The following is a 16,255-nucleotide window of genomic DNA, read 5'->3' on the forward strand; positions in this document are numbered from 1 at the left end:
GCGGCTGTCTCTGTCTTCAGAAACTGGGATCCTCCGAGTCCTATTCCAGGCCCCCTCCCAGGGTGCCCCTTGGACGGGGGTGTCCGGCCACCACTGACACCAGCTGCCAGGGCTTTTCTGACCCCCTCCCACTTTCCATCTCAGAAACAGTGGCATGTCCGACTGTGAATTCCATCACTCACCATTTTAATGCCTACTCATTCTCAAGCTTTCAGAGGAGGGATAGAGAAAGAGAAAGAAAGCAGTGGCTCTTGGGAAAAACCTCAACCCAACACAAAGTCCTTTGTGCTGGGACATTCCTTACTCTTCACTGGCCGTCTGATCTGCATTGGGTTCTTCTGAAATGGTCAAGCCAAGAATTTCAGTGGCGAATATTTCCGCTGTGATTTCCTCCGGGAGTTCCTCTTCAAGGGAAAATTCTGGGCCTAGCCAAACGAGAAAAGCCAGCACATGCCTTCCTGAGGGCTGGGCGGCCACCTCGCACGCCTCCTCAGAACACAGACAGGGCAGCAGCCGTGGAAGGTCCTGTGGTGACTGGTCCCTCCCGGGCCTTTCACATGCTGGGGCCCACCCTCTGCTACCAGCTTGAGTCCTGCTGACCAAACCTTCACAGACCGCACCGGGACTCCTGAGCTACAGCTGCTGGCTGCCACCGAGCTGACCCCTGAGGCACGGTCACCCTGTCCCACGTCATCCATCCCTGTGACAAGGTCACAGGTCGGACTCCCGTGTTCCACACGGTTCCACTCTTCTCAGAAGCGACTGCCAGCTCTTGCTTCCAACTCCACCTTAGTCTAGAATCTGCTTCCGTTTCACGGTGGTTCGTACACCCCCAGTGACAGCTGGGTGGCAGATGAGCATGAGGTGACCTGGCTGAGAACTGAACCTGGTCCCCACATGGAAGGGTCACCACTGCCCCAGAACTATGCAACATGGCTTTGAGATCTTTAACAATGGAAAATAAATACAAGAGTACCCCACTTTCTGCCCTTTGCGTCACCGCACTTGGCAGGTCCAGCACTATCTACAGATGATGGGCACGGGCAGCCTGCATGGAGCTAGTCTGTTGACACCGTTCCTCCTGCAGCAAGGGCCTGCTTCGTGTCTCTGACACATTCAGGCATTCCTTGCAGGACCTCACACTTTTCCATCAAGTACTGCACACTTGGACCTCAGCAGAGTGTTCACTAACTTCCACACTCACTGCTGTGACTGTTTATCACCATCAACCTAGAACCGACGCCCAGCTGACCCTCCCACGGTTTTTCGGAGGCTGTAAACTGCACAGGAGGCGACTGGCCACCTGTCTCCTGCGGAGCAGCTGGTGGATTCAGCCACAGGCCTTGAGGTTGGCAGCGCAGCTCCTGCCCCGAGCTCCCTATCATGTTCGCAGAGGGCAAGATAGAGAGGCGAGCTGCAGTCATCAGCAGGTGTAAAGGTGCTTCGAACTCTTCCTGAAACTGCTGCAGGCCCAGAGGGGAAGCGCTCCAGCCTGACGTCTTCCTTTACCTGTCCTGGACCACTCGGCCACTGGGGTTCCCCAGAATACTACTACAGAAACGCTCCTTTCTATTGCTTTTTGGCCTGCTGCCGTTCCTCTCTATCTCTGGGTCTCCCAACCTTAGCAAACAGCAGTTCTCTGGACTCTTGCCGAGTTCTTAGCTTCGTGAAATGTTCCGATGTTCATGGCTCTATCCTCTACCAATTCCTTTTAAGTTCTCCTGTCTGTGGAGATACCAAAGGAAAATTCCTGAAGTATAGTCCTCAGGCAATTAGAAAGATCGAAGAAAGTGGAAACATGAGTATTTTTAAAAAACAGCATCTCCACTTGGCCAGCCCTACACGCAGGGAGGCAGCGGTGGGTTCCTGTTAATCACACCCGAGCACTGGCTCTGGGTGTGAAAGCGGAGGGAGAGAACATGCCCCTCATTGTTGAGGGGCCCTGGGGTGGTCTCTTCTGTAACTTCTTCTCGTTGTTGTTAGATGCTGTCCAGTCACCCACCTACGCTCCAGAGACCTGGCCTTCTGCTGTCCCGGGCCACCTTCTCAGGCTCTGACATCCTCAAGCCCACTGTTGCAGCCACTGCGCCAATCTCACCTTGAACCCTTTGCCTCTCCAAACGTGACGTGTTCTCCCACGAACTGGTCCTGGGAGCAGGCCCGAGGTCTGTCCGATGACACCATCCGCCCTTGCCCCCTAAGCAGTATCCTGACTATCCTGGTCTCACCCGCTGACGGACAGTTTTGTCTGTTCTTCTGGAATCCCCTGCGATACTTAGTACTCTCCTCCAACACCACAACTTAAAGGCATTGACTCTTTTTCCGCCATCCTTCTACACTGTCCAAATTTCAGATGCACAGAACGCAACGGCCTTTTAACTCTGCTAGGGAGAGGCTTGACATTCTCTCCCTACCTGATCTGGCTTTTTTGCTTCCCATGGAGTCTCAGGTTTTTATGATTTGGAATGGCTACTGTCTGAAGAACAGATTTCCCAAGCAGATTAAGCAGGCGTGGCCGTGTCACACAGCCTGGTCCTGGTCACTCGGATGGGTGGGTCTAGCTGGACTGGCCTTAGAGCATGCACGCAGTCTGGGGCTGGTTCATAGCTGCTGAACCAGTGTCCATACCTTAAGCCATACCTGTTAGGGTCCCCAGGAGTGGCTAATGAGACTACCAGAACTGAATCTCCTTAAGGGGTTTCCTGTTCTGCGGGGACAGAAAAAATGCTCTCCTGGGCTCACTGTCCCTTTATGAACACAGGGACGTAAAGCAAGATTTTAAAAGAGAGTTTTCACTACCAACGGGACACTACGTGTGCCCAGAACATGGTTCTTGTGCGTTTACCAGCACAAGGACTGCTCAAACAGCCCCAGTCAACCCAGCGTACCTTCCTTTCGGCTCGACGCAGCTCTAAGGGCTTCACGTTTCCAGAACGTGGTCTTCTGGCTCTGGCGCAGCTGTTTCTGCACCCACAGGGACATGGGGGGGAGGGGCTCGTATCCTGTAACTTCTACTGCTCTTCATTGCCATCAAATCGGAAATAACTCATAGCGGACCCTTCAGAGGGTTTTCAGAGGCAGTAAATTGCATGGGAGGAGACTGCCCAGGTTTCTCCTGCAGAGCAGCTGGTCGACTCGGTCCAGGCGCCTCTGTGTTTGCAGTGCAGCTCCACACCTCTAGGCCACCACAGCTTCTATACTGGTACTGCTGCCGCTGCGCTGAGTATGACGCATCACAACCCTATGAACCAAAGACCTGTTCTATAACTACTGTTGTTTCACTAAGTTCATAGTTTCCAGAGGCACGTTGTTTAGGAAGTGGATGCCACTCCTGCTTCCAAACCTGTCTTGATCTGGGAGCTCCACCAAACACTGTCCACCAAGGGCAACTGTTACAGCATTTGACACACCAGTGGCACAGCATTCAGTATCTCAGCAACCCCGAGTTACCTCAGTACAGCAAACTGACAGTCCAGGGCTGTACCACTTAGAAGAAGGCACTTGGACTGTTGTTGTTGTTGTTGTTGTTGTTACGTGCCGTCGAGTCGCCTGCGACTCACAGCGACCCTATGTACAACAGCCCTAAAACGTGCTCTATCCTATGCCAATCGCACTGTCTCTGACACTCCCATCCCAATTATCCCAGTCACTGAATCAATGCACCTCATAGAGGGCCTTCCTCTCCTGTGCTGTCCCTCCACCTTCCCAAGCATGATGTCCTTCTCCTAGGACTGGTCTCTCCTCACAACATGGCCAAAGTATGTTAGACGGAGCCTCAGAATCCTTGCCTCCAAGGAGCCACCCAGTTTAACCGTTTCCAGGACAAATCTGTTTGTTTCCCTAGCAGTCCATGGTATTCTCAGTACTCTTCTCCAGCACCACAGCTCAAAGGTATCAATTCTCCTTCTATCCTCCTTGGTCATTGTCTAACTCTCTGATGCATAACAAGTAATCGTGAAGACCATGGCCTGTATCAGACACACCTTAGTCTCCAGAGAGACACCATTGCTCTTCAGTACTTTGGAGAGGTCCCTAACAGCAGACTTTCCCATGGCAATGCGCCTTTTAATTTCCTGGCTGCTGGTGCCAAGAGTGTTGACTGTGGAGCCAAGCAAACTAAAGCTGTCAACAATCTCAATCTCTTCACCATCCATCCTGATGCTGCCAATTGGTCCAGTGGTGAGAATCTTTGTCTTCTTGACATTGAGCCTCAATCCATATTGTAGGCTGCAGTCCTTGACCCTCTGCAGCAGGTGTTTCAGGTCCTCCTCAGTTCCAGCAAGCAGGGTTGTGTCATCTGCATAACGCAGATTGTGAAATATTAAGAGTTGTTTTACTTCCAGATGAAGATTGCAGTTTATAGGGGCTGCTCAGGTTTCTATGACAACAGTGCAGAGACTCCAAACTCAAGCACAACTTAGCAACAGATCTTCTGGGTCTGCGTCATTGTGCCACGGAGCGTGAGCGTGGTCTGTGGTGATAGTGGACGCGGGCTCACTGTCACTTGTAATAAACTGGGGATGATGTCCCCGAGCACTGGTCTGTGTACTTCACCGGCTCTGACTGGAGTCAACTTTTAGCCAGGAACAGTGTCCACCTTTAGCTTCTATACTTTGGGCAGGGGTCACCACTGCAGAGGCCCCGAGAGCCACTCCTGCACTTAGCCGGTTGGTCCATGAAACCCAACCACCACTCTGGGGCTTTTCCTTCTGAGCGGCAGGGGCGTGGCTGGAGATCACGGACTTCCTCTGGTTTGAACATCCCATCCCTTACACTCTCTACACCAGACTGGTTCTGAATGTGGGAGGCTGCACACAGCCTTTGCTTACTCCAACACGATTCAGACACACCAGGAAACCCAAAATGTGTGTGACTCGACTGACGACGGCCTTCGCCTTGCTGGGGGTGGTCTGGGCCGGACCCTGCAGCATCTCTGCATGCTCGGAGGAAGGGTCACCAGGCAGTGCCCTGCTGGCGGGCAGACAGGGTGACTGTGCATGAGATGCATGAGGCAGAAACTGAACCAACAGAAGCTTCAACTCATGCTCCTCACGGAGGATCACTCCTGCTCCGTCCAGCGGCAGAAGTGGGAAGGGCGAACGCTCAGGCTCGAGGCAGGAGAGGAAGGAGGACCAGCTTCTTCCTCCAGGCCCCATGGACCTTCCTCTTCAGAAGCAGCTCCTACATGGGGTACCCTGCGTGTGGTCAAGAGCCCGCAGAAACCAGACTGAAGAGTAAAGGTGAGACCAGGAGGCTGAGGACGCACGCGGCTGGGGACAAAGGCTGGCGTCTCCCTGTGCCCTGGCTCTGGGCCTTTCCCTAACTTCCCCGGGGTGGGGTGGGGGATCCCTGCACACTGATGCCGACAGGCTCGTGGCCTGAGGGAGGCCGCATGCACCCATCACGTCTCATGTCTACAGCCAGCCAGGACGCACACCACTGAGCAAGACACCACAGCCACGGTACCTCTGAAGGAGGAGGTTGCGGGCTCCGACTTCCAGCCTTCCGGGTTCACGCCGTAGAGCGAGGAGAAGCAGTCCACCATCTCCTCCTGCGTCATGTGCTCACCTGGGCAACGGGACAGGAGGGGCAGCTGAGCTCTGGGGCCTCGGTGGGCTCAGAGCTCAGCACGCTGCAGCCATCCCTTCACCGATTTCATCAGACACAGATAATCCACACTCTGGGGGTGTAGTGGGTTAAACACTGGGCTGGGAACCAAAAGGCCAGCAGTTTGAAGCCACCAGCAGCTCTGTAGTCTCCTCTGCTATGGCTCTGAGCGCTGGTAACACAGTGGGGGATCGCCTGGAGTAGAAGGGCTGGAAGGCAGGGGGGTTCGTGTATCGGTCACACAGGTGTCCTTGTTAAAATCAGCAGCCGTCAAGTCAGCCTCACACCCAGCAACTTCATAGCCAACGAAAGCCAAGGCCGCCAGGTCCCAGCTCCCCCACCGTCGCCTGCACAGGGACACAGGGCTGCACTGGCTGCCCTGGGAACCAGCCTTTGGTCCTGGCCTGTCTGGAAACGGCTGGAAGCTGCTCAGCGCCACGGCAACACAGGAGCCTCCACTGAGAGAAGGTGGGCTGTGCGTGGGTCACCGCAGCCAGGAATCGAACCTAGGGCTTCTGCACAAAAGGTGAGCCCACCGGGGCACTCCCACAAAGCAGTGAGTGAACGGCTCTGGTGTCTCCCTCACAGAGGCCTCCCCCTCTGGAAATGACACTGAGAGGGCAAGGAGCTGCCTTTCCAGTCCCACTTTACAAGTAGGGACACGGAGTCTTGCACAGTTCCAGTAACAAAGGACCCACATCCTGGTGGTACAGTGGGATGAGAACTGCAGAGCTCACAAAGAACCCAGCAGTTGGACCCTCCTGACTGCCCCGGCGGACGAGGCACTGTGCTTCGGTCAGGATCTACACCCGCGGAAATCTTCCGGGGCTTTTCTGCTCTTGTGTGAGGCTCTGAGTCAAATCACGGTGAAGTCAAGGCTTGGTCTCCTCCTCGCTGGGACCCGCCGACATTCTTCCGAGTCCGTGGTCAGTATCCTCCCAGCCCCCAGGTTTGAGGTCAGCTGCATCTCTCATGGCGCATGCAGATGCAAGGAGCCCCATCTCCCTCCCGGGGGCACGGCCCAAGGACTTGCCTGGACAGTGGTCCTGCCATCTTTGCAGACTCACCTTTGGTTTGGAGCAACCTCAGAAAGTCCTCTCGGCGAATGGCCTTCTTCCCTTCCGGGTTGGTGTAGCCCAGGACGTCAAAGCTGTGCTGGATTTCGCTCATGGTGGTCCCAAAAGGGGGGCGGTGGTTGATGTAAACCTTGAGGAAATCTGGTAAATTTATTTTGTCCACTAGCTGCCCGGTGTCCACATATTCTCCAAACCTGATTTCATTAAACATGTTGTCAATCTAGGTGAGAGAGTGGGGGGAAAAAGTGCAACAATGAATGAATGGAAATCCAAAATCTCTGTGAATGTTCATTAAAATAAAATAAAATTTTTTAAAAAAGAAAAAAGTCACAGTAAACAGAAAAGACAATCTGTTGTTAAGCAGCTAGAAATCAGAAAGATACACACCAATGGTCGTGGCTGCCTCAGTTCATGCCCAATCTGCAAAATCGGGGCTAGAATTGAGACGGCCAGACTCTCGACTCCCACACTTTGTGATTAGAAAGGACCTGACCGAGGAGAAGGACATCGTGATTGGGCCAGGGAAAGAAAGGTCTTCAGTGGAGTAGACTGAGGGAAACGGGCTCAGAGATGGCAGCAAGAGAGTGTGGTTCAAAGCTGTCGCCGTGAATGGGAACTGACCCGATGACCGCTAACGACAATGGCAGGAGAATGAGCATGAACGGGGTCTGTCTGTCACCTTCCTCCTGACCACTGCATACTACACCCCACTGCTTCAACCGCCTTTGTGTTCCAAAGAACAGCACCAAGAAAGCAAAGAGAAAACCCACAGGACACCAGAAAGTATCTGCAAGCCATTTATCAACTAGTCGGGGCCTAAAGGGAGCGCTTGTACCCAAGACATATGAGGAATCCTCACAGCGCAGTATCACAAAGGCTCGCCGAGTCACGGACGGGCACAGAACTGTAGAGCCATTTCTTTAAAGCAGCTCTCCGCATGGCCCAGGAGAACGCGAAGACGTGTCCAACATCATTATGTTAGAGCACAGCAGTCAAAGTACCACTCCCACCAACTCGGGCAGTTACCAGAAGAAAGAGCAATGACAGGTGTTGGCAAAGATGTGGAGACACTGGAGCCATCACCCACTACTGCCAGGAACGGAAAACGGCGCAGCCACGTGGGAAAGCAGGCAGGCCCTCCAAAGGTTAAACGCAGGGTTCCACGTGACCACCCAAGTCCGCTCACGGGTACAGATCCAAGATAAACAAAAGCTTACGTCCACCCAAACCTGGGAGACGAACACTTGGAGTGCCACTGTTCACAGAAACCATCCAACGTTCACTCACTGACGAACGGATAAACGAGATCTGTCCCGTCCAAACAAGAGCCTGTTACTCAGAACGGCACACAGAAGCATGTGAGGGCAGAGAGCAGGCCGGATAGGCCATTCACGGTGTGCCCCCATTTCCAGAAATGTCTGCGTGGGGGGCCTAGGCCCAGAAAGTGGGTGCCTGGGGCTGGGGAGAAAGGCGGGGGGAGATGGGAAGTGACCGCTAATGGTACAGGGTTGCTTTCCAGATTCTAGGAATGTTCTAGAATCATTCTACAATTGATGACGGACGTGACCACTTGGCTCTGAACGGACTAGAATCCATTGTGGGGTCCACTTTGAACAGATGAACTGTATCTTATGTGACTTATATCACAATATATCTGTTTCCTCAAAAGCCATCACCCGATTCAATGAGAAAACCCGTGCCGCCCTGCACCGCCCGCAGCCCCCGTGTCACTCACCCCCACTCTGTGAACCACCATCAGAACCTTCCTCTTCCCGCGCCTCCAGCGGACTGCAAGCGTCCGTGTCCCCAGGCCAGCAGTGGGCTCTGAGGGGGCGGCGGAGGCCGGGTCGGTTCTAGAGAACCACGATGGATCGAGAGAAGCACGCCGACTCTCTGGCTCCCCAGGTCTGTCCACGGAAGGTGCAGCCAGAGTGCTGCTCGGGGCGGGGATCGGGACGCTCCACTCACATGGCCGAGAGGCTGTTCCTTGGGAGAGGGACATCGTGCTTGGGAGACCGCGATGGGGTGGACCGACAGGGTGACTGCGGCAATGGACTCGCGTGTCAGAGATGGTGAGGAGAGCACAGGATGGTCAGGCTCAGGTCAGGTTCACAGGGTGTCCACGCACCTGACCGAGGGCTGCCTACAAGCCTCCATCTGTAACCAACGCAATTACCTGAGCGGCTCCACAGAGCGGAGCGTGAAGGCTAGGGCGCCTTGCGGGGTGGGGGGAGCGCCTTGCTGGGGGGGCCGCCTTGCTGGGGGTCGTGTGCCACAGGGCCACCTGCACTAACAGCACAAGCTCATCTAACTTCTGCTCATTTCCAGACTTCTGTCGCTGACACCCATGTGCCTTCGGGAAGCGAACAGAGAACCCAATGGCAGCTCATTTACATAAGGTGAGAATTTTGAGGCTGTCACTCTGGTTCCAATAACATTAAAGTAAGTGAAAAAAAGGAGGGAAAAATTTACAGCTAAGCCGTGGCAGTTCACCACACCTCTGACTGTGTTCACCTTATTATCAAACCGTAACCCAGGTTCTAGGGAGTTGGTGGCTCAGTGGTAAGAAACTGGGCCAACACGAAGATAAGACCACTGATTGAGTCCACCAGCTGCTCTGTGGGCCCAAGATGGGCAATCTCCTGTGTGATCTACCGCCTCTGTAAACCCCCCAAAGTATCACCTACGGGTTGGTTCTGACTGGTCAGTGCACAACCACACAGGTCCCTAAATACACACTCCTGGTCACCCACAGAAGCCCAGGGGACGGAGCTGCGGCCATGGTCCCCCAGAGCACCGGGGCCCAGGAGATTTCGGCATGCCCCTTCTCAGAATCTTTTAAAAGAGTAAGTTTTTCAATTTCCCCCTCTGCATTTGGAATGCCACCCTTGGACTATTTTCCACATCGTTTATCCCAGAACAAGCAAGGATGGTCAAGAGTTGGATTACAGGCCAGGGTTCCCAGCGCCATCCTGGAGGGCTGGGCTGGACGGGAGCTGACCCACCCTGATCCCCATGGAGACTTGATGCCGGCTAAGGGAGGGCTCCGGGGAGCTTCTTCTAAGGTGGCTGTGGACAGAACACGTCCCCCCAGAATGTGTCCACCTGGTGAGGGGATGTCACGACATTCTGTGATCTGAGGTGACGACCCCTCCTGCTGTGAATCCCTCCTTCTACGATGTTAACATGGCACAACTAGAGGTGGCTGCGTCAGGAGGCAGCGTGGAATCGACACGGTGAGGTTTACTCTACCTCCTTCTCTGTGGGGAGACAGACAGGCCAATGAGCAGAGAGGACAGGACTGGGCCCCACCAAGAAAGAAGAGTCAGGGTATCCAGTGTCCAGTGGGCCCAGGGCCCCGTGCCGAGATCTCCCAGGCCCAGAGGAGGGCGATGCGTAGGTCCAGGGAAACTTCCAGGGACATCGGGCCTGGACGCCGCGGAGACAAATGCCTTCCTCCTCAACTGTGCACCAGCACAGCAAGCCGCCCCGAGCTGGGGCCTCAATGGGCTGGTGGCACCTGTAAGGAACTCACCCAGAGACGGTGCTTCTGGGGGTTCAAACCCAGCTGCAGGTCTGTGTGAGCAGGATGGACACTCCCCTGTGCCACTTACAGCCTCAGAAAACCTGCTGGAGGGCAGCTAGGAGGCAGCTCCACGCTGACCGGAACGTGTGTGAGAAAACGGGGCAGAGAAAGGGAACGAGGGAGACACAGAGACAGTCGTTGTTCTTACATGCCAATGAGTCAACTCCTAGTGACCTTATGAACATCAGACCTGACTCCTGTCCTGTCCTGTGCCGTCGTCTTCATCTCTGACACACCTGAGCTCAGGGAGAGAGGGAGGGAGAGCAGCGTCCCACACCGCCGTCCACTCGCGGGGTTTCCGCTGTAGACAACTCGGCGGGAGCTCTCGTGGCTAGTCCGAGGGGACCTGCAGGCTAACACCTCTGGAACGGCTCAATCGCACCAGCTGCTCCACGGGAGGAAATCAGGCAACGCCCCCCAGCCGTCTGCAGCCTCGGAAACCCACAGGAGTCGCCAATACGACAGCGATAATGACACAGGAAAAATGCAAGGAAGAGAGAAACACACACGTTTTAGACCGCAAGCCCGGCTCCAGCCCCAGCCTGCCCTGCAGGCGCTCAAGTCAGCGAGGGGCAGGAACCTGGATCGCGCCAGGCCGACGCCAGCGCACTGCTGTCTATGTCAACGGCGACGTTTTCAAATTGTGGCCTTTGGAACGTTAGAAAGGGAGAGAAGAAGAGTCAGAGCAGAGTGGGAAATCATCTGCCTTTTCTCTTTCCAGAACATGAATTCCATTTTGGTCTCTGTGAGTGGGTCTATATTGGAGCCCTATTTATCAGAAGATAAAGTGGCAAGAAGCTGCGCTGCAATCCCAAAGGCATGCAGTTCGAGGCCATCAGCTGCTCCTCAGGAGACAGATGGACAATCTCCTCCTGTGAGAACCCACCGGAGGGTCAGCTATGCGGGCGGGGGGTTCCGACTCTACCATACACAACACAACCACCACAACCAAGTTCTAGAAGCCCTCACAGTGCTGGGCTACAAATAGAAGGTCAGCAGTTCATGCCCACCAGCTGCCCAGCTGGACAAAGCCATGGTCTGCTGCCACAAATATACTCTGCCTTGTAAGGGTCAGGGACTGTTCCACTCTGTCCTGCGAGGTCATCACCGGGTTCTGAGCTGCTTTAAACACCATCAATCCAGAGTGGGACCACATGCTCGCCTCACGTTCCTGCAAATACTTGTTATATAGCCACCACGCCTTTATGCACGGAGAGTAATTAAGTAAACATGCACCGGGCCCAGTGCTTGTTTTTATAGACATGGGTCATTCTGCATTTGTGACTGTCTCACGGTCTAAGATGGAAGGAGACCCTCCTCCGGCTGTCCAGGCCCCCCTCTCTACTCTCACACGACAGCAGACCTCAGAGCTGCTGTGGGTTCAGTTCCAGACCACTGCAATCAGAAAATTATCCAAATAAAGCAAATATTGCAATGAAGCAGGGACTCTGACAGAGCGGGCTGCACACCTCTGGTTTTATAGGGGGGAGAAAAGTCATGTGGACATTCTACTGTGGTCTACAGTGTGTGAGAGCTTGGTGATAAAGTCTGAAACACTGAGAATGGCGAGACCTGAGAGAGACACCAAGGAAGGGTCCCTCCCCAGCCCTGGCCTCCCCACCACCCCATCTCCACACTGACTGGGGTGAGGGGAGGTGTGTGTCAGGCAGCTGTGCAGTATGGTTATGTCTGGACCCCTCTGGGGCCCCCTCACCTATGTCTACGTCACTCCGCTTGGCTGCCAACTTAAAGGCTAGCAGTTCAAACCCACCCATCAGCTCAAGACAAAAAGCTGGTGATCTGATCCTAAAGAGATTAAGGCCAGCGGACCCTATAGGACAGTTCTGCTTTGTCACAGGAGATCATCCTGAGACAGAATCTTCTAGAAGGCCCCCAAGGACACAAAGAGCCCGAGTCCACTGTTCCTGGGGCCTTGCCTGACAGGCCCTCCCCACCTTCAGGATGGAAGCCCATTGTGAGGTGCCAGCGACTGACTGAGACTCAACGGTGGTTCTCCACAGCACACACCAAGGGCACGAGTCACCATCCTGGGCCACCGTCATCGTTCTGCTGCAGCCCGGTGTCCCATGCCAGCCCAACCCCCTGAGAATTTTCTGCTGACCCTCCACTTGACCAAGCACGCAGCCTTCCTCCAGGAACTGGTCCCTCCTCCTCACAAACCTGGTGTCCGTGAGTCAAGTCTCGCCAGCCTCCCTTCTCAGGCACTTCCTCCAAGACGGATGCTCACTCCTCTGGCCGCCGACGGTACAGGCTATGTCTGTGGGACAGTCAACATCTTGTGCCAAATCCGTACTTCTTTTTATTGCTGTTCAAATTTTGTTTTCTCTTTTTAATCTATTTTCCCCCAACCATAATTCATGCACATCCATTCTTCTTCAGTTTTCCTCACCCACTGTCTAGTGTTTCCATGAATCTGAGGCGACTGGAAAATATGGCGAGAATCAAGCAAATGTTAGCTGTCAGCGGGCCATCTCAGCTTTGGATCCCTTTGGAGAGGTCCCCCCGCAGGAGACCGGCCCAAGGCAACGCGCGAGACCCCGCCTGACTTCTGGACCGCTGACCGTGGGTCCAAGCAAACGAGACCGTTAGCAATCTCAACGTCTTCCTTCTCATCCACTGTGGCCAACGGGTCCGAATGTGAGGGTCTTTATTTTCTGTTGAGGTGTGATCCACGCTGGAGGCTGTAGGCTTTAATCTTCCTCAGTGATTTCAGGAAGCAAGGCTGTGCCCTCTGCCTGACACAGGCTGTTGACGAGCCTTCTTCCAATCCTGAGACTGAGCTTTTCCTCAGACAGTCCAATTTCTCAAAGTATCTGCTCAAATGGAACAAACAGGTTAAAACGACGAAACCTTGGTGCTCTCCTTCGTTGGTTTTAAACCACGTGATGCCCCCTTGCTTTGTTCCAACAAGTGCCTCTTGGTCTGTGTTCAGGAGCACAGCTCAGTGTTCTAGAATGCTCTCCTTTGCAATGTTATCCCTTACATGTGATGACTCACATAATTCAATGCCTCGGCACGTACAGTAACAGAAGGGAAGCAGCTCTCTGGAATTCCATGCCTGCAGCCAAGGTCCTCCTGACATCAGCAGCCACATCCTCTTCTGAACCGCCTTGCCCTCTGACACTCCCCGCGGACGTACTGCAGCAACATTTTTAATACCACCTGATATTTACATTGCAGAAAAAGAGCCAGCCTCCGGAGGGCCTCCCTCAACATTTCCAAGTTCCCACGGGTCTTTGTTAGGCAGAAATCATGCTTGTGAGCCTTGGGTCCGACTTCCCCTCCTGCGGGCGGCTGTCCACATGGCCAAGGGCCCTCCAGTGCAGCCGGGACTCTGATGGAGCCACGAAGATTAGTGCCCAGGGCTTTGGGAGGAGGTGTTTGTTTCTCTTTCTTGGTTTTGTTCTGATGTCAAAAGCAAAACCTGCTGTATGCGTGCAGTTAAGAAAAACAAGCTAAGACAGAAACACGCGCGTGTGTGTGTGTGTGTGTGTGTGCGTGTGTGTGTGTGTGTGTCCCTTCCTTCTTTTATAACTTCTCCTCACCCAGTGAAGGGTCGCTGTGCGTTAGAATGGAGCTGATAGCAGAGGTTTTGGTTTTGGGGTTTCCCTTCTCAAGACGGTGGACGCCACTAGACAGGAACTTCTTTCATGGCATTGACCGTGACCTGTGAACAGCTGGCACAACACCAGGACGTGCTGTGCCATCCTCACCAGCCCCATCGGTTGCTGTGACCTTCGGCTGAATGGGAACGACCTGGGACAAGGTTGTGTGCGCCCTGCAGGGCTGGGAACCACTCAGCAACTGCACCCCGCATTCTCCTACCATCTCCCAAGTCACACACGCCCAGGCAGCATCTTCCATTCATTCGCTCATTCACCCAGACCTGCGTGGGCACCTCCAGGTGAGCACGAGCCTCCAACCTGCAGGATGAAAATCCCCAGTGAACGCCCTGCCAGCCGGATAGGGATGTAACCACAAGCATTGAGGGAACAGGTGGTGGTGGGGGGGGTGCCCCAACCAGATATTCCAATGTCCCCAAGGAAGAGACGAAGCCGTGCTGTGGTGACATCAGCCCCAGAGGCTGGTCCCTGCTGTGACGCCGCACATCTGTCATTGCTAATGGGATGGTGACAAGAGCAGCCTGCGAGGCTGTGACCCGACCACCCTGGGTGGTTAGGATGCCGCAGAACGTGCGGCCTGGCCCCGAGTCGGTGGGAAGGGTGGCAATTTTGCCCTCCACCTGCCTCACTGACTCGATTCAAATCCCCAAGGCGGTTACAATGACGTAAGAAAAATACAAATAATGTGATCTTCGGGGGAAGGAGACTGTTTCAAATGTCTATCTATGTCTGTGCCTTTTATGTCCCTGATGGTAAAACGCTATAATCAGAGGCATGCTTCACGCACAGGGCACGGGAGGCAGCTACGTCTCATTGGAAGGCTGTTTCGTTAGCCATGGCAAAGCCCGTTTTGGAAGCTGTAAGACCCTGAGAACAGTCTTATTAGGAACCGCCGTGGATCTGACATGAGAACAAAAGCTGAGAGGGTTGGCCCTGAGGTTTCAGATGTAAACTGACCCATCGATTTGCAGTTGGTGCGCTGATGTGGGGCACGGGACACATCTGCATCCCAGGGATTTCCAAAAATGTCTCCACGCGGCAGACAGCAAGCGGCATCTGCTTGTATTTTTCAAAAACACATTAAAAACTCTGGCATGCGTGTGATTTACAGAGGTGGGGCCCAGCGAGAGATGCCCACTGTGCTTGCTGCTTTTGGTTTTTACAGACACTGGCCTCTGCTTTCTCCTGCTGTCGGCCCCTCCCCGCGGGTCCTCTGACTCTCAGACCCTCACACTGGGCACCATGACGGAAGACCCTGCCCGTGGCTGCACTGCTGAGGAGGGCACCTCACCTCAAAAGGCTCCACATCAGTGATAATGCCCGCCTCTGAGTCTATGTGACTCAACAGCTAGGTAACTACGGACGTCTGGCTATAGTGGGGCGAGGCAATGCTGGTGGCTGTGACGGTCAAGGTTATGTGTCAGGCCTGGGAGAATGTCTGGTGTCAACTTGCGGAAAACTAGTCCCTGAAAATCTTAGGGAGCCTAATGATGCCGCTGCGTGAGGAGCCAGGGTTCTGTCTACCTTCTGGTCTGAAAAGAAAACCAGTCAGCCGCACTTTCAGCAGCCGTTCCCACCCGGCACTTCCCCAGGGCCTCCTGTCCCTGTCTGGAGCACTCCACAGCTGGGGTTTTGAGGGATGACTGCACCTTGTGAGCTCCTGGCCCGGCTCCCAGGGGTGCCCGTTACTACAGCGGGGCGAGCGCTGGCTCTTCAGAGAGTGTAACGATCCCTGCCGTCCCCTGGCCATTTCCTGAGCTCTCCTGCCACCTCGCTGGGCCTGCACCGTGACCAGTAGGGCTGGGACAGGACTTCGGCCCTTCTGACTCCAGACCGGCGCAGTTAACCCGGCACAGTTAACACCCCCCAACACACACCCCCCCCCAACACTAAGCCCAGTCAGAGATGCAGCACTCAGAAACAGTACGGGTCTAAGGGAGCCCTGGTGGCACAATGGATTAAGTATCTGAGTGCTGAGTCAAGTCCAAAGAGACCAGATGCTCCAAGTAAGATCAGTCACTGCTTCTGCAAAGACACAGCCTTGGGCTGGTTCTGCCCAGTCCCACAGGGTCACCCCAGATGAGAACCCCCCGGGCCAGTTCTGGCCTGTCCTGCAGGGAGGGTCACCCACAGGGGGAACCCCCTGGTCAGTTCTGCCTTGTCCCGCAGGGAGGGTCACCCACAGTGGGAAGCTCCCCAGTCAGTTCTGGCCTGTCCTGCAGGGTCACCCACAGTGAGAACCCCCCGGGTCAGTTCTGGCCTGTCCTGCAGGGAGGGTCACCCACAGTGGGAAGCTCCCCGGTCAGTTCTGCCCTGTCCCGCAGGGAGGGTCACCCACAGTG

General features: G+C 54.6%; 1 protein-coding gene across 1 annotated transcript in view; it reads right to left on the reverse strand.

Annotated features, from left to right (window-relative positions):
* Positions 1-300: 300 nt before the first annotated feature.
* Positions 301-16,255, reverse strand: part of WDR66 (WD repeat domain 66) — an 80,166-nt gene continuing 64,211 nt past the window's right edge. The window contains exons 19-21 of the mRNA XM_006894711.1: positions 6,675-6,903; positions 5,467-5,568; positions 301-425 (exon numbers count right to left, since the gene is read on the reverse strand). Of these exons, the coding sequence (XP_006894773.1) occupies positions 301-425; positions 5,467-5,568; positions 6,675-6,903 (456 nt within the window). The remainder of the gene's footprint in view (positions 426-5,466; positions 5,569-6,674; positions 6,904-16,255) is intronic.

This window comes from Elephantulus edwardii, unplaced genomic scaffold (assembly GCF_000299155.1).
Source record: "Elephantulus edwardii isolate Elephantulus edwardi_28Jun2011 unplaced genomic scaffold, EleEdw1.0 scaffold00148, whole genome shotgun sequence".
Taxonomy (NCBI): Eukaryota; Metazoa; Chordata; class Mammalia; order Macroscelidea; family Macroscelididae; genus Elephantulus; species Elephantulus edwardii.